At 40.8% G+C, this 26308-nt stretch overlaps 2 protein-coding genes across 3 annotated transcripts in view; one reads left to right on the top strand and one right to left on the bottom strand.

Moving 5' to 3' along the window:
• Window positions 1-5319, top strand: part of AGA (aspartylglucosaminidase) — a 41458-nt gene extending 36139 nt beyond the window's left edge. Inside the window, exon 12 of one of the 2 annotated variants that reach the window (XM_077815500.1) lies at window positions 5006-5319. The gene's annotated coding sequence lies outside the window, so the exon portion shown is untranslated. The remainder of the gene's footprint in view (window positions 1-5005) is intronic. The other variant, XM_077815498.1, reaches the window with a different exon arrangement.
• A 10170-nt stretch (window positions 5320-15489) lies between these two features.
• NEIL3 (nei like DNA glycosylase 3) overlaps window positions 15490-26308 on the bottom strand; it is a 36602-nt gene continuing 25783 nt past the window's right edge. The window contains exons 7-10 of the mRNA XM_077815504.1: window positions 24067-24236; window positions 21714-22140; window positions 17456-17630; window positions 15490-15966 (exon numbers count right to left, since the gene is read on the bottom strand). Coding sequence (XP_077671630.1) covers window positions 15784-15966; window positions 17456-17630; window positions 21714-22140; window positions 24067-24236 — 955 coding nt within the window. The 3' untranslated portion in view covers window positions 15490-15783. The remainder of the gene's footprint in view (window positions 15967-17455; window positions 17631-21713; window positions 22141-24066; window positions 24237-26308) is intronic.

The raw sequence follows: 26308 nt of genomic DNA, 5'->3' as shown, positions 1-26308 counted from the left end.
GGAAAGGGGGTGTAGGGCTTGGGGGGATATTTTGGGGAACGACATCTCCAAGTGGGCTCTTTCCCTGTTCTTTGTTTAAAATGCTTGGTGGTGGCAGCATATGGTTCAAGGACAAGGCAAAGTTTGTACCTTGGGGAATTTTTTAACCTAAGCTGGTAAAAAAAAAGCTTACAGGGTCTTCCATGCAGGTCCCCACATCTGTACCCTAGAGTTCAGAGTGGGGAAGAAACCTTGACATTCCTCATCAAAAATTCTTCAGTCAGGTGGTTTACACTGTCAGTAAACAGGGATTATACTCACTCAAATTGTCATTCAAAGATTCTTCCCTATCAGAGCCTGCTTAAGGGTAGTCACTGAAACATTGCCATGAACCCTGTGACTATTATTTTGGTCAAAGCAACTTAGTTTTGCTGGATTAATAGTGCTCTCACAGGGACTGATCTCTGATGACAAATCTCTATCTGAAAAGCTGTCAGCGCTGCATTCTCCATTATTAGAGTTTCACTGAAGGTAGTTACAGCGAAAATGGATGTATGTAAAATATGCCTTTTAATTGATTTAAAGTAGTATGTGTAATAAATACCAACTGAATATAAAAATAAGCGAAGAATCTCACAAAATCAATTAAAAATAAGGTAATCTACCCCATGCAATGCATCACAGGCTTTACATTGGATTAATATGTATATAAAGGTCAAAAGACTTTCAGTGAAGAATTTGAAAAGAAAAGTTGCTTATTACATGTCTTTTAGAGCTGTACTAGGCCAAAGGAACGACAGTCTTCTAAACTCAGGGTACACTGACATAAGCAGAACAATGAAAACACAAACATGTCATACTAATTTTAAAAGTTCCATGTTCTTCCTATGTGCTTATCTACACCATACTATCTGAGCACCTCATAACCTTCTAGGTTTTACAGTTTTAGTTTCTTTTTAACTTGTGGTAATTGTGTTTAAAACATCACACATGGATAAACTTTTAAAAATGACATTTTCCTACAACCTGAATGAGCTATTCTGGACTTGCTATGTTTCCCACTGCTGTTTATCCACAAAACATAGAAGTAAACAATTTTTTTTTTTTTTGGATTAGCTACTTTTATCTTCCTGCATGATTCTTTTCACTAGAAAATTAAGTTGTGGTAGCACACAACCATGATCTTAAACATAACTTATTCCTGTCTATTCTGATGGCAAAGTCATATTAAGTAACAGTATTAAAAAACAAAACAAAACCCTCCTTGAGGTTATGTTCTACCCCATCCTAGTCAAACAAAAGTGCAGTGCTTGATACAAGTGCTTCTATGGTGAAGAGCTGCAGTGTCAAAACACTGGATCTTCACCAAGTAATTTGAAAAAAGAGAAGAGGAAAATGTAAGCAGGTGGAGAATAGAAGGGAAAAGATACTGTTTACACATGAATATACTGTAATGAACAATGATGAGAAAAATACAAGATGTGCATTATATTTTTCTGAATCCTACAAAAATACTAAACGTTTTAAAAGTATGGCTGTGTTCCATCCTATTTCCAGTAAGCTTCAGTTCTCTCTCTAAACTCTATACTTTCTTTTGAAGTATCTCAAGTAACATGAACATGACTTCAAAACAGTCTTGTTGTACGCAATAAGCGTACAGCATTTTAAAAATCACTTTTATACTGTTCATAGATTAAGCACAGAACATGCATAAGGAGTTTTTTATGGTTTTGATCAGAGTAAATTATACTTTTGCATTCAAGACTGTTTCAGCTGGAAGTACTGTAAGAAGTTGAAATCTACCACCTTTACCTTCAAAATTCCACTTGAAATAATTAGCTTTTCACTGTCTATACAATGACTAATGCATAATGTTAAAGTAATAAGTCACTTAAAATGTAAGGTTGTATTTTACAGCTTATGTTGCTTGTAAAGCACAGTGAGCAATCATTTCCATTTATATGTGTGATATAATGTAAAAGTAAGTTTTAATATGCAAGAGCAAAAGATTTACTCCTGTCTCATTCAAAAAACTGTGTTTGAATTTACATCATAGTTTTCCTAATTGTTCTTTTAAAATAACTTAATGACATTATTTGATGGTGGAAAAGTACTCATTATGTACACAGTACAGTGAAATGAATTACTGTATATGCAAGTTTGTTTTGTTGTTCATCCCTTTTCTCTAGTTGTACCTGGCAACTTCCTATGCAGGAAATACAGCACCATCTATTAGGGAGTAGGAGGCAAAGATATATCAGTCATAGATGGTGTATAACTTGCAGTCTGCCTCCTTCCTCCCAGTTCTTTACCTTAGGCTGTGTTAAAGCAAACCTTCCATGAGGTATTACAGCCTTGGGTTCTTTTCTTCACACACAGCTTCCTCCTACCCTCCTCTTACCACTGAGCATAGAAGTCCCTCCATTTCATTGTCCAGATAATGAGTGTCCCTTGAATAGATATGTGGACAGAGTTGGCAACGGGCTTTGTTGCAAGGATAGGTTCCTGGGTTAGTGTTTCATTGAGACCACATCACACGATCCATTGTCTACAGCCAAGCTCTAAGATACAACCACATTTGCTCCAATCCCTCAGACAGAGACAAACACCTACAAGATCTCTATCAAGCGTTCTTAAAACTACAATACCCACCTGCTGAAGTGAAGAAACAGATTGACAGATCCAGAAGAATACCCAGAAGTCACCTACTCCAGGACAGGCCCAACAAAGTAACAGAACACCACTAGCCGTCACTTTCAGCCCCCAACTAAAACCTCTCCGGCGCATCATCAAGGATCTACAACTATCCTGAAGGATGATCCCTCACTCTCACAGATCTTGGGAGACAGGCCAGTCCTCACAGACAGCCCCCTCAACCTGAAGCAAATACTCTCCAGCAACCACACAACAAAAACAGTAACCCAGGAACCTATCCTTGCAACAAAGCCCGTTGCCAACTCTGTCCACATTTCTATTCAAGGGACACCATCATAGGACCTAATCACATCAGCCACACCATAAGAGGCTCATTCACCTGCACATCTACCGATGTGATCTATGCCATCATGTGCCAACAATACCCCTCTGCCATGTATATTGGCCAAACTGGACACTCTATGCAAAAGAATAAATGGATACAAATCAGACGTCAAGAATTATAACATTCAAAAACCAGTTGGAGAACACTTCAACCTCCCTGGTCACTCAATTTCAGACCTAAAAGTTGAAATTCTCCAACAAAAAAGCTTCAGAAACAGACTCCAACAAACAAACTGCAGAATTGGAATTAATTTGCAAACTGGACACCATTAAAGTAGGCTTGAATAAAGGCTGGGAGTGGATGGATAGTAAAAACTATTTCCCCATGCTAATTTTTCCCCCACTGTTACTCACACCTTTTTGTCAACTGTTTGAAATGGGCCATCCTGATTATCACTACAAAAGATTTTTTTTCTCCTGCTGATAATAGCCCACCTTAATTGATTAGTCTCATTACAGTTGATATGGCAGCACCCATTTTTTCATGTTCTGTGTCTATATATATCTTCCTACTGTATTTTCCAGTGCATGCATCTGATGAAGTGGGTTTTCACCCACGAAAGCTTATGCCTAAATAAATTTGTTAGTCTCTAAGGTGCCACAGTAATTCTTGTTTGGGATAGTGTTTTGGAAGTTATAGGAGAGGTCATCAGCAACAATATGGCAGCAGTCAATTGCTTTTGTTTTTTTAGAGCAAAGTAAGTATATTTCCAACAGTAGAAAATATTAAAATTGCTTTTGATGTAGTGTTGTTGGGTTTATGGTTTTTATCTCTTGCTTCCTACAGAACAAGTTACACAAAGGTTTTATTTAAAACACCTCTAATTGTAAGGCAAGTGACAGACATAAAATCAAAATTGGGAAAAGGGAGGTGGGCCAGAGACTCCATGAAGTGAAACAGGGACTTCGCTCCCGCTTTTGATTTTAATTGAAAGGTGCTTGGATACTATGGGGATGGGCAGCTAACAGATAAAAGCATGCCCTCTTTCAAGGGTCTTAAGCCTTGAAACTGCACCCACAAATTTTCTCATCCTTGGGTTTACATGCTGAGTTCTCATGTACGTTTTTTAGATACAGAAAAACATTGAGCTACTTGCATTTTGCATGCAAAGTCATTTTTTAAAATATATAGCTCAAACTTTAATCTCTCTGCAGTAGAATGGAGAATAAAAACCTTTTGTCACAATTATGCCTTAATAGTTTCTTAAATTTTGAATATATACTGTGAGTATCTTATGAGTTGCCTCTCTTACCTCTAATGAATTATGAATTTAAAGGCCATTCAGTACCCTCAATCCAGTTGTGGAATACCTATTAACATCAAATGGGAGTTATGTGTATGGACTGAAACAGTACATGGCCCTTTGATTTTATTACCATTTATTTTCTATCCAAATAAGAGGATAAAGGCCTGAGACTAAAGTATAAAATGTGTCCAGTATGTCATACACTGGAAACAAGTATTCCTTTCAAAGCCAAAGATTTACTTCCCTGTAAATTCAACATGAAATAATAGAGAACATGCTAAAATAAAACAGGGATTGGGTATGACATTAGCATTTTCTGGGTTTAAACATTCTACTTCTCATTTCCAATGTGACCTAGCTCTTATCCTCAAACAATTTTACCCAGCATCTTAGCAAAGTTCACACTGCTTTACAAGGAAATCTGTGTGGCTATTAAAATGTGAAAAAGTAATATTTCCTGCACAAGGCTGAATGACTGGCCTTTAAGAGTGACACCGCCAGTCAAATCATTTGAAAAAATTAGTTACACTTCTGTTTACAGCATTACTGCAATAGAAGATCACATCCATTGAAAAGGAAGTGTTTATTTAGAGGATCTTATATAATGGGCTAATAGTTATAACAACTTGATACACCATTTTCAGCATATCCCATTTTTCCTATCTGTATACAGATACAGGTTGAAACAGATTCCTCAGGGACTCCTAGTAAAGATGGCTATCCTTTCTTATTGTTTTCAGTGGGACTGAAGTCACAAGCTACCCTTGGGAAAGATGGCTCCCCTTTCACGCAAGGCTTTGCTATGATATTCTGCAACCTTCAAACCAGCACGTAACATAAGCAATCAAAATTTCTGATAAAGTACTAAAATCTAAAAAAAACTGTTTTGTTTCATGTTTTGCCATGACTGACATAGTAATAGGTTTCATAGTGAAAACCTGTTTAAGAAATAAAATAAACCAGGTTAAATACCAGAAACACACTAATGCAAACATAAAAATCCCCCAAACGAGCTGTCAGCAGGGTATGAACCCTAGAAGACCTCACTTTAGTGGTGTCAGAGAGCATTGTCAAGCATGTAAAATGTTTTCTGAGAGGCTGAAATTGGGGTGTACTATATTATGCACCTACATTTAATTCCTAGCTCTGCTAAAAATGACTGCAATCTGGTAGATATCCTGTTTGTTAAAAAGGGGTGCACCATACTTGACTGCCTCCTAAGGTGGGGCTTTTAAGTATTGTTGAGTAATAAGGGCTGTGAAACACACAAGGATGAACAGCACTGGAAAAAGAGTAGGTGGGATTAGAATTCATGCCCTAGTACTAGTTTCCCCTTCCTCACACTGCAAACATCTTCAATCCCTCCACTTGCCATAATACATACTTGGGAGGGTGTTGGGGAGGACAACATCCCTGCCCCATTACCCCCTCAAACCTTCCTGTGCTTGCCATTTTAAAAACCCAGGAAATTCCATGAACCAAAACTTTGATTAAAAGAGATTCAGGTGATTTACACCAAGATACACCTCACCCCCACCACACACCCCCTAAAAGGCAAAGAAATAACTACCCAAATCCCCAAAACACTATTTCCACTAACAAGTACAGGCTCTGGAAACTTTAGTTATAAACTTCAACTAGTCAAAGTATAAACAGCTTAAGTGTGTGGTATTTTTATGAGGCAAGCATGAGGTTGTAATTAAGGACTGGGGTTCTACTTAGAGAGATTAATGTGTTGTGCGTAACGTTTCCTTATCAATGAGGGGAACAGTAGGAAGTTCCTTGTGATGATAGAGAATTGTAAGTAGGAACGTGCTGTGTCAACATTAGAATAGGGTCAAGAGGTGGGTGTCTCACACCTTATTTAATTACTTTCAACGGTCTATGGAGGCAGTGGGGAAGTCATTTCTAAGTGAAGCTTTTGTATAAGGAATTAATGAAAAATAGGTCTCTCAGTAGCATCCTTTTTACTGAAGACTAAATACATTTAGTTTGCATCTCTAATAGCCTATTTTCTTCAGTTGCTCCCATTTCTCACAGGTTTTCTGCTTCTGAGCTAAACAGCTTATTTTATGCCTTTGGCTATTTGCTCTTCACAGTACCTATAATACATTTTACCAGCCCATTTTTTTCTTTTTGATTGGCTTTACTTGAACTAAATTTCCATTTTCTATCAGATAACTCTTTGGCTCAAATAACAGTGTTGTATCAAAAATCACTTTAGTTCATAAGACTTCTGAAATTTCTTGCTAACTTGCTTGGAATTACCTGTTTTATTGAGCCTTTTCTAGTAAAAATCAAATATTATATAAAATCTCCCTTTTATGTGAAGTCATCCTCTTCTTTTTCCCTTATGCTGCTTTTCCTGGTGAGGGTTGCAGTGGCAGCATGTAAAGTAGGGAGGACCAGACCTCCTTTTCCTCTGCAACAGGTTCCAGCACTTCCTGGGGGATTCCCCAGTATTCCCAGGCCAGCTGGGAAATATAATCCCTCCAAAGTGTCCTGGTTTGGTCTCGGGGCTGCCACTCAGTGGGACATACCTGGTATAATTCCAATGGAAGCTTCCTAGGGCGCATCCTTATCAGGTGCCCAAACCACCTCAACTGTCTCCTCTCGATCTGGAGGACTAGCAGCTCTACTCCAAGACTCTCCCAAATACCTGAGCCCCTCACCTCATCTCAAAGAGTAAGCCCAGTAACCCTAAGGAGAAACCTCATTTCTGCCACTTGTACCCACGATCTCTTCCTTTCGGTCATTACCCTAAGCTCATGACCATAGGTGAGGATAGGGATGGAGAGTGACCTGTAAATAGAAAGCTTTGTCTGAATTCAGCTCCCGCTTCAGCACCACGAATCGGTACAGCAGCCGCATCACTGCTGCCGCCATACCAATCCGCCAGTTGATCTTACACTCCCGCTTGCCATCACTTGTGAACAAGACCCCTAGATACTTGAACTCATCCACTAAGGGCAGCTACTCCCCCATTAACTGGAGGGAAAAAGCAGTTATTCATCTTTTGTAATTTGTTCTTTGAGATGTGTTGCTCATATCCATTCCAATTAGGTGCACGCACGCTGTGTGCACGGCCGTCGGAAAGTTTTTCCCCGAGCAGGATCTGTCGGGCTGGCATTGGAGGCCCCTGGAGTGGCGCCTCCATAGCACTCAATATATGACCCTGCCGACCCAGCGCCCCTTCAGTTCCTTCTTGCCAGCTACTCCGACAGAAAGGAAGTGGGGGCAGGTTTGGAATGGATATGAGCAACACCCTAGAGCTGACGCATCTGTTACCCGGTACAAGGAAGGCTGGGGGCAGTGGAAGGGGATCCCCCCTCACACCACTTGGGATTCAAGCCACCAACAGAGGGAGGCGAGGACCTGCCCCACTACAGTGACCACTGAATTTAAGCTGTTGCACTCCAGGCGGTAGACTGAGGCAAGCCAGGCCTGCAACGGCCTGAGCCGGAGCCTGGTGTGTCGGGTCACATACGTGCATGAAACCATGTGGCTGAGGAGACTCATGCATCCTCATGCTGTTGAGGTCAGGAATTGCTGAAGGCCTTGAATGATGCCCGTGATAGCCTGGAAGCAGAAGTCCGGTAGGAGGACCTGTGGCTGAATAGAGTCCAGCACCACCCCGATGAATTCTATCCTCTGGGTCGGTTCCAGGGTCAATTTCTCCATATTGAGAAGGAGACCCAGCCATTCAAACGTACACCTGAACAGGTGGAGTTGGGACTGCACATGTTCTCTGATGCAGCCCCAAAGTAACAAGTCGTTAAGGAAGGGATACAATTGCACCTGCCATTGACAGAGGAAGGCAGCCACGACCAACATGCATGGTAAACACTCGGGGGGCTGTTAAAAAGGCCGAACGGAAGGACTGTAAACTGGTAATGTTCGCGGTTGACCATGAAGTGCAGTAAGCGCCTATGCACCAGATGAATTGCTCTGTGGAAGTATTTGTTCTTCATGTCAAGGGCAGCATACCAGTCTCCAGGATCCAAGGAAGGGATAATGGTGCCAAGGGAGACCATGCGCAACTTAAACTTTACCATGAATTTGTTGAATTGTCCAGAATGGGCCGGAGGCTGGGGTAAGTCTGGTACGCCGTCCTTGGGCGTCTCTTCAAAAGGCCTGCTTGGAACCCAATGACTGTTTGGTCAGGCCCTGGCCTTGTCCAGGTGAGGGGTTGGAGGGCTTCCTTCTGCCATTCCGCCCCCATCGCCTGTAAAAGTCCTGCCTCGGCCGGGGAGGGTAGAAGCACTGCTGCGGCTGCTGGGGCTTGAAGTGTTTCCACTGGGATACTGCGCAGTATACTGCGCAGTACTCTTGGTGGATGCGGATGTCTATGTGGGGCAGCCCGGAAATAGAGGTGCCTGCGATGGCCTAGTCAGGGGAGGAGGACAAAGAGGCCAAGTGGGGGAGAGGGTCATCCCGATCTCCCTGTTCCAAGGGGGCTTTCCAGAGTTGGAAGGGGTTCCAAGGTGGGGAGGGGGCACGACATCTCCTCCACACCCCAAGGAGCAGGCCGACTGGCCAAGGCTTCCGGCACCCTTGTTTCAGAGGTGGCCAACCAGGAAGCTCCAGACTGTGCACCCTGGGCCTGGTGGTACACCCACGGGGTCCAGAAGGGCCACTGGGTGGGGCCCTGTCCGTGCACCAGCTATGGTCCTGCCCCCACATCAGGGTGGCTACGGTCCAACTGGTGGCAGTCCCAACCTGAAAAGCGTGACTGTCTCCGAACCCAAGGAACGAGATCGGGACTGCGAGGGCCAGGGCGGCACCAAGGTAATATCCACCAATGAGCGGTGCCGCAAGGCTGGGGAGCGGTGCCAAGACCTGGATCAGCACCAGGACCTAGATCGGTGCCAGGTCTGGGACCTGCTCCGCAAAGGCAACTGGCAAGCGGAGCGGTGCCATGATTGGGAGCGCTGACGTGATCCGGAACGGTGCCGCGAGTACAACCTGCACCGCGATGGGGAGCAGTGCTGGGACCTCGAGGTGGTACCTAGGCTCGCCCAATGGAGCCAACAGATGGATCAACGCCAGCTTTCCTCAAGACGGTGCCATCTGCTGAGCCACCGGAGACTTGGCATGGAGCAGAGGAGACCTTAGTGCCGTCATGGTGATGAAGAACCTTGCATGGTGATGAAGAACCAAGGTGTCTGGGGTGGACGGCAGCTGAACTACCACAATGCCACGAAGTGGGGAGTCCAATGGCCCTGTACTCAATGGCTCCCCCAGCAGGGCCAAAGACAACAGTGCCGCAACCACGACCTTCTCTCTTGGGCGCTCCTTCCCTGGACACACTACAGAGGCCAGCTCCAGGGGGGTGGGTCTCTGCAAAGGAGACCCCACCCTTCTCTGGCTGCCAGTGTCACTTCGGTGCCAGGGAGTGGGAGCGGTGCCGGGTTGATGTTGCCAGCTTCGGTGCTGCGGGTCTCGGCCAGAGTCCATTTGCGGTGCCACTTCCACCACCGTCACTGGGACGCTGCACACCAGAGAGCTTGGTGCCAGGTTCTGCCGCGCCGAAGGAGGCTGGGGTCTAAAAGCTGCCTCCATAAGGAGCTGCTTCAGGTGAAAGTTCCGCTCCTTCTTAGTCAGAAGACAAAATCCCTTGCAGATCCTGCACTTCTCGGCTCGGTGAGCCTCCCCTGGACACTTCAGAGAAGAGTATTGGGGGTCACCTGTTGGCATGGGCTTGGAGCAGGACTTGTAGGGCTTAAATCCCGGAGACCTGGGCATGGGACTTTGGGGATAGCTCAGTGGTTTGCGCATTGGCCTGCTAAACCCAAGGTTGAGTGTTCAATTCTGGAGGAGGGCATTTAGGGATCGGGGCTGTCATAAATACAAAGGGAAGGGTAAACACCTTTAAAATCCCTCCTGGCCAGAGGAAAAATCCTTTTACCTGTAAAAGGTTAAGAAGCTCGGATAACCTCGCTGGCACCTGACCAAAATGCCCAATGAGGAGACAAGATACTTTCAAAAGCTAGGGGGAGGGAGAAACAAAGCCTGTCTGTCTGTGTGTGTGATGCTTTTGCTGGGGACAGAACAGGAATGGAGTCTTAGAACTTAGTAAGTAATCTAGCTAGATATGCATTAATTATGATTTCTTTAAATGGCTGAGGAAATAAGATGTGCTGAATGGTATGGATAGTCCTGTTTTTGTGTCTTTTTGTAACTTAAGGTTTTGCCTAGAGGAATTCTCTATGTTTTGAATCTAATTACCCTGTAAGGTAGTTACCATCCTGATTTTACAGAGGTGATTCTTTTTTACTTTTTCTTCTATTAAAATTCTTCTTGTAAGAAACTGAATGCTTCTTTTCATTGTTTTTAAGATCCAAGGGATTGGGTCTGTGTTCACCTATGCAAATTGGTGAGGATTTTTATCAAATCTTTCTCAGGAAGAGGGGGGTGCAAGGTTTTGGTGAATATTTTGGGGGGGAAAGACATTTCCAAACGGCTCTTTCCCAATAATAAACCCGATAAGACGTTTGGTGGTGGCAGCGGAAGTCCAAGGGCAAAAGGTAAAATAGTTTGTACCTTGGGGAAGTTTTAACCTAAGTTGGTAAAAGAAAGCCTAGGAGGTTTTCATGCAGGTCCCCACATCTGTACCCTAGAGTTCAGAGTGGGGAAGGAACTTGACAGGGGCAAAAATTGGAGATTGGTCCTGCTTTGAGCAGGGGGTTGGACTAGATGACGTCCTGAGGTCCCTTCCAACCCTGATATTCTATGAGAGCCCCAAAGAAAGACAGTTGGGGTGCAGGGTAACCCCTGCCCCCAACCCAACTTCCACTAACTACAAGAAAGAACTATCAACAAAACCAGAACTACTACTATCTAACTAAAGGTAGGGAAACTTGGAGAATTTGCTGAGCAAGACGCCACAGTTCCAATGACAGTCATGGACGGTAAGAAGGAACTGGAGGACCCTGGGTCAGCAGCGTCGTATATTGAGCGCCATGGAGGTGCCACTCCAGGGGGTTCAACTGCTGGCCCGACAGATGCTGCTACGGAAAAACTTTCTGACGGCCATACACGTGGCATGCACACACCTAATTGGAATCAATATGAGCAAATCACTCGAAGAAGAGCAGTCCACTTTCTTCCGGGAAAGGACCACAACCTCTGATTTGGAGGTGCTGATTCTCATCTCAGCCGCTTCACACTGAACAGTGAAATGTTTGAGTGCCCATCGGAGATCACAGTCTGAAAAAGCAAGGACATCGTCTGCAAACAGCAGAGATGCCACCTCCAAGTTCCCACACTGAATGTATTCCACAGCTCATGTGCACCTTGATATCCTGTCCATGAAAATCATGAACAGGAGTGGGGACAAGACATGCACTTGGCGCACCTGGAATGAACTTGACAACACCAAGAATATGAACGCAACTCTCATTCAGAGACTAGAGGGACCGGATAGTATGCAAAAGCAGCACCAGTACCTCAAACTCCTGCAGCATTTCCCACAAGACATCTCTGGGAATGCGGTCATATGCGTTCTCCAGGTCTACAAAACAAAGGTAGACTGGATTAGCAAACTCCCATGATCCCTCAAGTATCTGCGAGAGAGCAAAGAGCTGGTCCTTTGTTCCACAGCTGTGACAATCCACATAGATTCAGGAGGAACAGAGGTTCAACTAATGGGCATAACCTTCTCTTCAGCAACCTGGAATAGATTTTGCTGGGGAGGCTGCGTGTGATCCCCCTATAGTTGGAATAGGGTCTCCTTTCTTAAAGATTGGGACCACCACCCCAGTTTGCCAGTCCAGAGATACTGCACCTGCCTTCCACGCACCAATGAAAGTGCGTTAACCATGACACCCCAACATTGTCCAGGGTTTTCAACATCACCGGGCGAATCTTGTCCACCCCTGCTGCTTTACCATTATGAAGACACTTTTCTGCTATATCAACCTCAGCATCAGAAATAGATCTGATCTCACTGGAGGTTTCCAGTGCTGCCTCCTAGAAGGGGAGCATGTCCATCGGGTTGAGTTCCTCAAAGTGCTCCTTCTACCTCTTGACGATCTCCTCAGTCAAGAGCATTTCACCTCCCTTACTGAGTACAACCTGTCAAACATCCCGCCGACCTCTCCTAAAGTGACAAATGGCTTGCTAGAACACCTTTGAGGCCATCCGATAGTCAGTCTCCAGGGTCTCTCCAAATGCCTCCCAAGCCTGGGCTTTCACTTCAACAACTGCCACAGCTGCAGCCCTCTTAGTCAGCCGGTACCTCTCAACCGTATCAGGAGTCCAGTTCACAAGCACTGCTCGGAAGGCCTCCTTTGACTTGAGAGCTTTCCTCACCTATAGAGTCCACTAGCAGGTTCTAGGGTTGCCACCATGACAGGCACCAACGGCCTTCAGGTCACACCTTTTCATGGCTGCCTCAACAATTGAGGCCCTGAACATGGTCCACTCGGACGCTATGTGCAAGACCTCCCCCGGAATGCAGAAGTTCTTCTGGAAGTGGGAACTGAAGTCTTTCCGCATAAGGTCTTCCACCAGACATTCCCAGGTGACCCATACTGATCGTTTGGGCCTCCCGTGTCTAACCAGCCGGTGTCCCATGAGTTGAATCCAACTCACCACCAAGTGGAGATCAGTTGCCAGCTCTGCCTCCCTTCATTCGAGTGTCCAGAACATATGGCCTTAGGTCTGACAAGATCATCAATCTTTGGCCCAAGATGCGCTGGTACCAAGTACATTTATGAGCAACTGTGTGTTCTAACATGGTATTCGTTATGGACAATCCACGACTAGCACAGAAATCCAATAACAACTCACCTCTCGGGTCCAAGCCAGGGAGGCCATACCACCCAATCACTCCCCTCCAGGTATCTCCATTGTTCCCCTATGTACATAAGTGTTGAAGTCCCTCAGTAGAAACATAGAGTTGGTCGTTGTGAAGTCTCAGATTTAAAACAAAACTTGATTTTCTGCAGCTGTTCACAAGCTACTTATCTGCAGTCACTTCTGATTACTTAGTAGGCCATCCTAGGACATCCCTTTGATGCTACATTTGAGTCTATGCATGAGGCTTTCATGTGCTAATATGTTTAATTGTTATACTCACTGCTTCCTACTAATAGGAAAGTCCTGGAAATATGCTTTCAGCAGAGCTTGCTTTTTTATGATAATAAAAAAAATTAACTGCAAGCTTTGATACAAAATGTACCATTTACCATTTTAAAAGAATGCAGTTTTTTAATGCAGTAACTTATTTCTAATACATTTAAATTATTCAGGCTTTGTGAAAATTCATTATTAAAGAGATGAGCCAATAACCATGAAAACTATTTAGTTTAACGTATTTCTTGCTCTGATTTCTAAATTGCTTTCTGCAATTTATAGCGAGAGACTTTTTCCAAATGTTGCCCAAATAGCAGTAACAGTGAATGTGTATTAAATGCCTAATCCAAAATCTACTGAAATCATTAGGAGTCCATTCATTGACTTCACTGGGTGTTGGATCATATCCTAAAAATCAGACGTTTTAAAGAGTAGAAGCTCCTTTTCTGATCTGCTGATGTTATGCCTGCTGCATATCATGCCCTGAGGTTACGCAGGACTGACCACTTGTTTCAATGGGGAATTCTGATTAAAAAGTAATTTAATATTTGATTGTCTTATATAGCTCACTGCTCTTTGATCAGATTGTTAGCCTTTCAATCTGATATATTTTTCTCTATGGATTCCCAAATTGCTGGAATAGGGCACAAAAAAACCTCTGCAATAAAGGCACAAACAGCTATAATCCTGTAACCTAAAAACGGTGAGATGCATTTGTTTCAGTTTGTATAGCTTAGCATTTAACAACTTGTTTGGCTTTAACAACTGGCTAAAAAGAATTCAAGAGTTTCCAAATTTTGCCCTTTTGTCAAAATTCATTTCATCATTTTTTAAAATTTTTGAATACTCTAGTTTCAAGGCCAACCCTGTTAGCAAGATGGACAGTGCCAAAAAGTAGTGTTTTGGGGTTTTTAAAGGAATTTAATATAAGCTAGTTTAAGCAACTATTTAAAAAAATCTGAAAAATGTTTATTTTGAATTTAGTCATTTCCTTGAAGTGTTTACAACTCAAACATTGCAGAATTATGACTGTGCAGGAGAACCAAGAAAGTGACAAATGACTTGTTTTCATTTTGCACTTCAGTCAGGTTGCACAAAGTAAAATTGATAACAAAGCTTGAAAAACATGTAAAGGCTTTAGGTTTTACAATCTGAAGTGTTGTAAGGGGTAAAGGAGACTCTGTAAAATGAAGAGATTATCCCTTTAGTAGTCTGTCATCTAAATAAACCTTGTACTCGTGTTCTTATTTTCTATGTAATTTCGATATTTTAATTTTGTTATAAAGATGCATTAGTGCTTCATGGGATGGGGTCACAAGGTTTTATAATTGAGCCTTTAGTTAGCTTTTAGTTTGCTTACTATTTTCAGCAGATCATATTTTAGTAAGGAAATGTAAGGTTTTTTGATTACCACTCCTCCCCCTCTTGATTTCTTCTTTTTTCCATGATCCTGGACAGCAGCCACAAAGACATATCATATGCAAACATAAATTTCCAGAAGCTGTTAAGAATAAATAGCACTGTTGCTTAACAGATTTATACTGATTGTGAATCACAACAGAATTATGGTCCTTAGTATTGTTATACAATAGCACACTAGTAACATCCTTTCGGGGATCTATTAAGTGGCACTCGAGTCATTAAAACAGATTAAAATATGCATTAGAGAGATTTGTAAAATTATAAAACAAATGTTAGTGTCTTCTACTACAAGTCTAGCCAACAATAGTGAACTCATTAAGTATGATTAGATTTGAGTGTACATATACATTGATCCTCATAACAAACCATTAAACATGGATCTGTATAAATAAAATTAAATAGTGATTTTTTTTCTTAAATTTTATTGAACACAAAATGTTCACCTTCCATTATATGAGAAGTTATATTAAAACCAAATTATTTAAAATATATTGAGAGGAGTTACATTTTTCAGAAATCATATATAACAAATATTTGAACATCTGAAATGCTGAGAAATTAACGCCACGCCTACATAAGGAACAGACAGACTCCAATCAAAACCAGAAATATTGCACTGACAGAATATTACAATACATCATGAACTGCGACAGCTACACCTTAATGACAGATACATTATTTCCCCCCCCCCCCCCCCCCTTCAGACTAGGTCTTCTCCCAGGAAACTAGCATGCTAATGATATGTTACCATTGTTTAATTTTCAGAATGCCAGATATGTTAATTGCTAATTCTGAAAGATCCTACAGTTAGATAAAACAGCTACAGCTACAAGGAATGAACAGAAAATAAAATTTTCTCTAACCCCACCTCACAGTTTTCCTTTCCAAACAGAATCTAGGCACATTTTTTTATTGTGAAATGTCACCTGAGAATGAATCTCCTAAAATAATATCCTTTGGAGCAGAGAACTATAGTACACACAGTATGAAAAGACCAATGTCACTATAGATGAAAATCTCAACATCCTGGAATAATCTTCATTCCTGGTCCATTTTCTGCCCACTTAAAGAAATCACACTGTTTATCCTTCCCAAAAGGACACACAAAAAAATTCTTTCCATTATTAGCCCCAATCTTCAACACTGTCCTCATAATGCAGCGTTTCCCATGATGGCAGAATGGAAACTGTGAGTCTGCCCACTGTAAAGAGAAATTATTAATTTACCATGGGTGTTACTGTGTCTAATGGTCAAATTCCTTTTTATGGACCAATGACAAAAATTCAGATGTACAGGATAAGCCCTCCCACTTGATTCCGCCATGCAAGTGGCAATCAAAAAAAAAAAAAAGCTCCCCTTAAAACCGCTTATTTAATTTCTTAAGAGTCTGGTAGTTTGACTTCCATAGCTATAACTGAATTTACAGTAAATAAATTATATGCACATAAAACTTCAACTTGGTATTAAAATGCACCTTTCTTCTGAATGATGAGTGTTTCAAATGAATTATTGTGTTATAAGTTCTTCTCAGTGGTCTGATAGTCGCATGCATAGACCAATAGGTCTAAGTTGCAATTTCCTCATTTTACTAAGAATGATGAAGGGAAGCAAGTGCTGTTACTAAGTAGACTAATGGGACATTTGAGAGGGATCTTTCTTGATCACATGGTCCTAAAGCCACTGACTTGAATGCACCACTCCCCCCCAACCCCATGTACAAACTGCAGTAGAACAATGTGTCTAAATTGACCGCACTCTGGAGGTGGTACACAAATTTGCTTTACCCAAGTGATAGCCTCAAGTAACCAAGCATGTGAACTGGGAGTTATATGCCTACCCTGCTAAGACACTTTTGAAAATCCCATTAGGTAACTACCTGCACCTCACCTAAATGCTTTTGAAATTCTGGCCCTTAGTAGCCTAAGTCGCACTGAAAGTTAGTGGGACTTGGGTACTTTTGAAATTGTATCTAAGATAAAATTTCATTTTTCTATAGTGCTCAGATATAGAAGATTGCAAATATGCATACAGTCATACTCTGATTCTTCAAAGCTACTACAATGGAATTTTTTTTTAATTTTTCAATTACTACTGAACTGTGTACAGGCAAGGTTTACACTCTGAGCTAAGGGTGTGATTCCCCTGCTCTCATTGAGCCATCACAAGTATAAATAGCAATGTAGCTGTGATGGTATGGGTGGTGGCTGCGGAGGTATGGCTTAACCAGACCAGGCACATGCCCTCTGCTGCCACTGTGGCTACACTGCTATTTATACTTGCACTAACTTGATGAGAGCCAGCATGAGTATGTTTGCAAGCAGGAGAAGTCACGCACCTAGCAGATAGCATAGATGTAGCCAAAGTGGGATCTCCCTCAGACATTACTTTTGAATAACAGTAATTTTAAAACCTACAACAATCCAACCTTCCTCAGGTACAAAACAAAACAATTGTTAGCCAGAATCTCATCCATTTTCCATGGTACTTTTTTCTATTTAATAAATAGGAAATTATATTAACTTGTGTACATTAGATATTAAGCTGATAATTAATATTTTCTAAAATGTTTAAAAATATTTGAGGAAAAAAAGGATTTAGTTAAAGCAAAAAAGGGGGTTTTGACTGATGAATAATAGTTTTATTTGTTTCATTGGAAAGCTTAAAACTAAGGCTCGAGGTCTTGTACTTACTTCAAAATAGTCACACTGAGTCCCTCTGGGTAGAGGACAAGTATAAAATTGTCTGCCCTTGTTTTCTCCCTCCTTTCTCACAACTCTGAGACTGCAGGGGCGGTTGTGTTTACTGCAGCGAGGACTGCCCGCATTTAATGTACAAATACCATCTGTCATGTTAACTCGATGTTCACTGTAATGACAGATTACAATATTAAATAATTTAAAGGGATTAGCACCACCAAACCCCCCCTCCCCTCCCCACACACACACACTGGCTTGTAAAACAGGATTGTCAATAATGTATCTTTGCACAGAGTGACAGCTGGATAGAATTTTTCTAATCCACCCCTTTGGTTCTTTATATATAAAATGGATGGATTTCCCTGACGTTGAATGCTAAATTTAACCTTCTAAAAAAATGAAAAATTCCAATCTATATCTAGAAGCTGTCTTACCTCAGGGCTTTTACATATATACCAGTTTTCCACTATGGACGGGATTTTATCTAGTTTGAAATTCAGGATGTCTTAACAGCAAGAATGTTTACATTTACAATCTTCTCTCAGTCTCTCATGCAATGGAAAACCATCACAAATAGCTTAGACAAGGCCATTAGGGTCTTTACCTACTTGTCCACTTTAGAGACAAATTTTCCACGCTCTTTGATAAAAACTACTGTAATTATCCCAATCATATTCCAATAAGGAACTGTCTAGCTGACTGAGCGGAAACTTTTCTTGTAAAGCTGGTAGGGAAGCTTTGTTCTCCCTTACTGTTATTATTAAGAATAGTTGGAGATTATATCTGAATTCAACACACAAGGGCATATTTCTTAGTTACCTACAGTTTAAATAAGGTGAGTTTTCTTTAAAAGTATTTTAGAGAAAAAAGGAATCTGTTTTAACAGATACAGGTTACACGTCATGTTTACGGAGTGGAACAGCCTTCCACTAGTGATGTAAACTGGGGTGAAAATGTAAGAGATTCATTCATCTCTATCTTAAAGAGCAAAAATCTGACCAGGAAATTTCAGGCATATTATGCGCAACACAAGTTATCTGAGTAACCTTGTGTTCCCATTACCATGTCTCCCTTCTCTGCCTTGACCACCTCAGTTGCTTCCAACCTGTTGCATTTTGTCTTATCTGTGTTTGTTCAGAGCTCAGCCCACAATGTTTATTTTTAAATGGGTACATGTGGGGAACATCTACAAACATTCATTTTCCAACAGAGGTTCATGTTGGAACCTCTGGTTTGGAAGACTGGTGAAAATCACTGAGGAGCATAATGGTCTCTTTGGATACAATCACATTAGTACAGAAGAACCTCTGACCTAATCCTATTTAAAATATGATTGTTGGCCAATTATTTTGCAATATTAAGGTAATGGGAATATACATATTTAAGCAAAAGGCAGAAGTTACCTTTGGTGTTTGGTCTATAACTCAGTGTCATTTGGTCATTTTTTTAATGAGGTTCCATGAAAAATGTCTTCCCCCTCCCTTTAGGGGGTGATGAGCCCCATGTACTAAGTGTACATGTACTTGCAAATAGGAGGAGTCTATTTCATTAACTTGTTTTCCCATTTAAAAAAAATACTCAAAGATAACCAAGGAAGGAGGAACCACCACCTGGCAAACAAGTTAAAAGGCACTCTATCAACTTGACTTTTCGTAATGAATTTTCTGCCTCCTGATGATGTGTTATAGATCTTTCAGCAAGGTGAAGTGAATGAAGTAAATTGCTAGTGCAGAAGATCATGGGACTGATCCTCAGCTGGGGTAAATCAGCATAGCTCCACTGACTCATCTATGCTGATTTACCACAGCTGAGTTCAGATAATCATCAAGCTACAATGAAACTGACCAGATGCTAAAAGCTTGATTTTTTCTCAATGGGAATCTGGGTTGCTCAGCACCTCTGAAGTCTGGACATAAGTGCTGTCAAATGCACAAAGTAAAAAATAGGAAGAGAAATATTTTCCCCATTCACTCATTTCCATTTTAGTAATCTTAGATATTTCTCTTAACTAGAGTAGGTCACAAATTTTCAAACAAGTGTGATTTTCAAATTGACTGCATCCCTTGAAGCTGTACTGAAAGATATTTATTTTATGCTGTCCAGGAAAAATTAAACTGAATATGTGTGACAGAACAGGCCAATGTTTAACTTGTGCAATTTGAAGCAGGGTTTATGACCTTGTAGAACCATTTTTATTTATTCATTTTTTTTTTTGGCAAGTGAATGCAATATAGTATAATTTTGTCCATTCCCAAGGTAGTGGCAGCAGCAACAGCAGCCAAAAAATAAAATTAAAAAAGAGGTTTTCAGAAGTAGTGTTTTTTGTTTTTACACCTCCGGCAGGGATCCAAAGATGGAATAACTCCATGGGAAGCAGAACTATCACTCCAACCTTCTCTTAAATTTGGCAGTGAATTTTTACAAAGGCGCTCAAGAGGCCCCTCCATGCCCATCACTGGATGGATTTCTCTAACCAGTTAGAACTGAGAATCTGGCTTTTAAATGTGCAAAATATAATAAAATAAGTGAGCTGTAGCTCACGAAAGCTTATGCTCAAATAAATTGGTTAGTCTCTAAGGTGCCACAAGTACTCCTTTTCTTTTTGCAGTGGCCTGTTAATCTTCGCAATAAAATTAATTCTCGTTTTAAAACAAAACATTGCCTAAATGATCATTTTAGTTTTTTTTTAATCTAAGTAATACTGGTACCGTTATACTTTAATAATCAAGAACGAATGAATTCCTGCACCCCAAGGCAATTAAGGATATTTTCATTTAAGGCAAAAGTCAGGGTCCAAGGCCCAGTGGATGTTTGCACTGAATAATATAATTACAGAGACCAATTAACCACAGAGACCAGAGATTACCAGGGAAAGAGAGCACTGGTGGCTAGTTTTATGACTGGTTCCAGTGTTTCTAGAGTAGACCATTTTCAGTTGCTGTTCAGGATACATTACTGTGACTAGTCAAAGGAAAATGAAACAAACCAAACCAAAGGAATTTGAAATTTATACAATTCACTTGAATGGAAGTGTCACTGGAAGTATCTATTGTATTGGATGCATGTGTTCTGATTGTGCCCAGTAGAATGCTCATGCTAATCAGAATGGGGCTGCATTGAAGAGATGTTCCTTAACCTCAAAATCTAGCAGCGCTATGTAGTGTACCTAACCTGAAAATTAGAAAAAGAATATGTTTTTTTTTTTTTTAAAAAAGTCACAATGTTTGTAAGCTACATTCATTTTTACCTGTGTGGGTCCTTTTATATAATATCCAAGTGCCAGAAACACCCTTGTGAGATAGGGAGATTTCTTCCCAATTTTACTGGGAAGAATCTCCTCATTTTACTGGACTATATAGTGATTGCTTTTCTTTCTGGCCCAGTTAATGTTTAATTATTTAATTGTTCTGGAATGGCTCTAACGAGAGAGACCCACATCATAGTATCCCATAGTTCAATCCCCAAAAATTTGAAGATATTTCATCCCATCTCTTTTAATTACTATCACTATCATTTCTGGAAATGTCAATGGAATGGAAGCAATACTTAAATAAATACTGTTCAAAGTTCTCTCATTACAGTGTGATCACATACTGGGCTCTTGGATGTGGAAAGCACTGGTTCATCCAGCAAAGCATCCAATCACATTGTTCCTGCAATGCTTGCCACTAATTCCTGGCTCTTTGGAGACAGGGTTGCAGACAGTGAAACATGTTTGTGTCAGGCTTTGACATCAATGTATCAGAATCCGCCAAATCAGTGGTTTCCAGCCTTTAGTGGTAATAGATGGGTACACTTTCATCATCATACCCTAATCTCCTTTTGCTGTCTCCTTTTGTTTTTTTTAATCTGTTCTTATTTTATTCCTTTTCTGTGAATTTTTCCATTTTGGCTTTGTTCTCTCCCTCTCCAATCCCCGAACTCTCACTCAACTCTCTGACTTGCCTCATTTCCACTGAATACATTACCCCATCTCCAGTGCTCTCCAGGCCAATGTTTCCCCCCGGGCTTTCCTCCCTTCTGCCTCGGAGCCTTCTGAAGTTACAGCAAGTACTTTTGGTGTTGCTCAATCACATCAGCACAAGAGAAATAAGTGAATTGGCTTAGGTTCTTAAAGTAAAACATCAAAGGCCAAAACCAAATTTTCCCCCAAACACAGACTTACATTAATTTCCAGTTTGCAAGTTTATTTTTATACAAGACTGATGTACTTTATATGAAAAGCTTGTTTAAGTTTTGGAAAATAACATACCTATTTGACAAACTCACGTTACTTTTGAAATCTGAGGCTGAATGATCAATCTTCTGTTTCTTCTGCACTGGATTAGAAGAATCAGACTGGTGGTGGGAGGGTGATGCTGTATTTACTGCAGTGAGTGAATTTGCTGAATGAAATTCATACTTTTTTCCACTCCTCTGGCAGGTGTTATTCTGGCAATAGTTGTAGTTTCTTGGAGAGTCACAGTGAGAATTCCCATCTGGCGTTTGACTATCACTTCTGTCATTTTTTAACGGAGTGAATTTACTGCTGAGATCTGTCAAAACTAGAGTTGTCATTCCAAATGTGGTTTTCCGATTGACCTTTATTTCTGTGTTTGGCTTTCCAAAGCAGTTACAAGGGTACTTGACTAAGCTGCTATTAGAGGCTGTAGAATCTTTATCATTCTCTACCTTTGAAACTTGGAGAAAAAAATTCTTGGTTAGCCATTTGTGTGAAAGTATGTCTATAGGTCATATATAAACTGCATGTATTAACATCCGCCATACATTTATATAGACTACTTCACAGATTAGATATACACAGGATTAATTTTCCTCCATCACAGAAGTTCAGCCACTTTTGGAGTCGAACATGATAGCTGTTTAACAGCAGGTAACAGTACTACGCAAGTGTAGAATACTGTTCACAACTGGAACTCCAGGGAGAAATTAATTATATAAAATTGAACAAATTAAAAAAATAGGGACCAAGAATCTTAATGTCTATAAAGACAGGTAAATGATAAAGCCCTACATTGGAAAAAAAAACCACTTTACATACTACTTTCTGCAACATGAGGAAAATTTGATTTAAACAGAAAATATGTAATTGAAATTTTGTAGATAAAGATGTTTCACTGAATTAACCAAATCCTCAAGTTCCAGACCTCAGCCTTTGATAATATCGTAAGTGCTACATGATTGGAATGGGGAAGAGGTGGAGGAAAAGAAACAGAATAATCAGGATTTTGTTCTAAAGCCTTAGGCTACACTGCCTTTGTTGTAGAGAGACTGCTGTAAGTTTTAGAAAATCAACTGGGTGTATAAATTAAAAAAAAAGTTAATTGGCAAATCTGAGTTTGCGGACAGGTTTCAGGTTTCTCACACTGGGATTCTGGAGGAAAAGAACCAGCAAGCTCAGCCTCTGCTGGCAACAGAAATCTGTGCTAGCTGCAGAGATAAACACTTTTCTTCATTCCTGGCCTGGGGAAAGACATCTGTGCCAGCTAAACATGACATAGGAGTCAAAGCATCTTACTCCCCACTACAAAAAGACACCCAGAATGAATTAATAGCCTCAGTTAAAAAAAAAAAAGTATTGTAGAAACAAACATCAGCACTATGATTAAGATTTTCAAATCAACTATGGAATTTAAACACATTGTCAAAACCAACTAGGGGACTTTAACACACAAGTCCCACAATCTATATGATTCTTTACCCTTTACATTTCTTGCACATATAAATAGGAAGCTTAAGCATAGTGTAGAGTAACAGATGCAAGCGTTTTTGAGGTAAAGAGGCACATGCGACTGTGGTGTAAGCAGTCTTCCTTAAAAACACATTTTGTCTTATGATGTAGCTTCTTAGAATACATGTAGCAATCCAAGGATTTTTGAGTTGGGTTCTTAACGTAGGCTGTTTTTCAGAGTTCCCTTTGTACACAGATCTCCTTTTCACATGGAAGAATTGGGAAGGGCTCCCCTGTCCCACATAATGTCTCTATGCAGGCCTATGCAGTAGAGTTGGACCTGGGAAGCGATGGAGCCCAGGGATATCTGCTCTCCACCTCACCATCCCTGCCTGGTACACAGATTTCCAGACTAATCCAGGCAGGAGGTAATATACTTCAGAGCTCTTTTCCCCACACTGTCTGGTCTCATCCACAACTGCTACTGAGCAGTTTCAGGGAGAGCTAGTCAAAAGCAGCATGGCTGTAGTAGGAGCCACCCTGCCTACAAGAGGGAGTTAGCAGAGCCAAGAGTCATCCCTACTCTGAACAGAGTGGAGTTAAGCATACACAGCACTTCATAAAATTAGGCTATTAGTGGGCAAATATTACAGGATTCAAAGGGTCAAATAAGTTGCCCCTCTGTGTTCTTGTGCAAAATCTACACCCATGCAAACAAGGTAATAATCAGATATGCAGTTACTCATGTAAAAATAACCTGCAAGGTTATATTCTGGTTTGAAATTCACTGAAAAATCTAGCCTTAAAGTTTGGTTTAAAAATTAAGACTGGAGTTTGCAACAAACATTCTCAATGTACTGGTAAAATACCACTTTCTACAACATGATAATACTGTAAACAGAATACAAAACCAGCACACAAAAGCCATCATTACCTTCAGGCCTTGAAGTCAAACAAACATCACAGATCTTAGCAGAAGGTTTGTTTATTAGAGTGCAGAGAGTACATGTCCACTCTTCTTCAGGTTTCTGAGCTACATGTTCATTAGAACATGACCCCCTGCCATATGCCCAGCAAATTAAGCTTTTTCTAGTTGGCAATTTGCTGTGAAACAAAACAAAACAGAGTTAACCTTTTGTGAAGTTTATTCCACAAATTGATTGCATCCAGCATGTATTGAGAGATGTGGGGCTGGAGAACAAGTGGTACCCAGGGCTCCAGCTGCATATCATAGCTTGGATTAGACAGACAACTCCTTTACCCAAAGGACAAATCCTGCTCAATGCTGAATAGGCCAATAAAAAAAAAAAATAGGTCAAACTAAAATGGCATCTCAGAGGATCTCAAAGTGCTTTAACAGCCGTTAATTATTATACACTATGTACTATATCATCATGCTATAGCCTCTTGCAACCAGCAGCAATAAGAAAGAGCATGTAGGGAGGCAGTATCCAGTAGTCCAATTCTTGTTCTCCTTCCCCCGCCACAGTATTCATCAACAATTAACCAAATGGGGAAATTAAAGCAGCAGACTTGAACAAGATCATACAGTGAATCCTTACTAGCGTAGGGAATACAACCTTGATTTCTTTACTCCATTATCCTGGGGTAGCCACTAGACCACACTACTTTCAAAACAGCAAACTGAAATGGGAATCTAACACTTACAAATAAGCAGCATAAGCATCTACTTACCTTTCACTGAAAATGAAACAAAAATATTAAATATAAAAATCAGTCTTGTACAATATCAGTTTTATGCATACGGCTGAAATAGGTTTAGTATTTAGGAACCTGTTCAGAATCAGAGCATTAAACAATCAAATCCACTATTTTTTTGTCATAGCTGTAAATCCAGATACCACATTCCTGACTCCTGATTGATGTGCCAAGTTGTACATAGATCTTAATTCATCTCCAGAAATCTGACATGCAACTGTTTTCATGATACAATACTCTTCCCTCTTTTGTTGGTACACTTCAGTACTATAGTGGTGGATGTGAAACAGTAACAGGATTTCAAGGATTGGTATCTGTGACGGGATCCCTGGGGTGCAGCCCAGGACTGTGAGACTGCTGTGTCCCCTTAAGTGTCCAACCTGGGCTGTCTCTCACAATGCTTTGCTAGTGACAAGCAGCAAGCCCCGCTGAGCTCTGCTACCATATTAAGCATGCCTAGGATTGTATTTTATAAATTTATCAATTTTGTGAGAGGTAAGAATTATTTACTTTTAAAAAGCTTCACCCTCTCTTTCTTCCCCTGATATTACCTTGTGGATTCTGGGAAGCCACTTCAGCAGCAGATAATAATACAATAGGTACTAATTTTTTTAAAAGGTTTTATTAATGCTGGTAAAAAAAAAAAATCCATTAAAACTGACAAAAAATTGGGTTTTTGATTAAAAGTTTTTTGCAAAAGTGTCTTTCCACCAGAAATATAGGTTCATCAGAAAACAAATATTTCATCTAAAATTAGAAATTTTTTAATTTGGAAATGCTACTGAGATGCCTCGTGGAAGTTTTAGTTAGCTGCTTCATGCCACTTTCCACTGCATTAGTCCAGTTCCCTGGCCAGACTATATTTTCCATGATGCACCATGGCCAGGGACTTCCCTGGTATATCACCTCTCCTCTCCAAGAGGAGAGACCATATTGCATCATGGGACATGTAGTCAGACCAGGGAGCCTGGTTCATAGAGGAAAATGAAAGCATGAGGCACCCTAACTATGACTCCTGTAAGTTACCATGGCAGCATGTCCAAATCAAACTATTTTTGATTTTGGATGAAGAATTTTGGTTTTTGAAGTTTCACCAAAAATTGAAATCGTCTGTAGGGAAAAAAGAACAGCTCTAGTGACAATCTGAGGAATGTGTCTGTACAAAATCTGAATTCTAGTTGATATTATGAAGTTGTTACGATGAAAACTGCTGTGTCATGGAATGCATCTAGATTTATGTATCCACCATTGCTGATAAGCCTTTAAAACTGTCCCTCCCAGCCCAGGGACTATAGCCAATTGTTAAGGATGATCAGCACCTCTCCTTCTGGGGAGACCAGAAGAGTAACTGCATCCTAGGGAAATCAGTTTTCTATAACTTCCCTCAACTGGGGACTAGGGATTTGGAGATTGAAAAATTACCAGCTGCAGAACAAAGACACCAAGGTGGTGTTAAG

The sequence above is a fragment of the Eretmochelys imbricata genome, chromosome 4, assembly GCF_965152235.1.
Source record: "Eretmochelys imbricata isolate rEreImb1 chromosome 4, rEreImb1.hap1, whole genome shotgun sequence".
Lineage (NCBI taxonomy): Eukaryota > Metazoa > Chordata > Testudines > Cheloniidae > Eretmochelys > Eretmochelys imbricata.
This window is presented reverse-complemented; position numbering and strand designations above follow the sequence as displayed.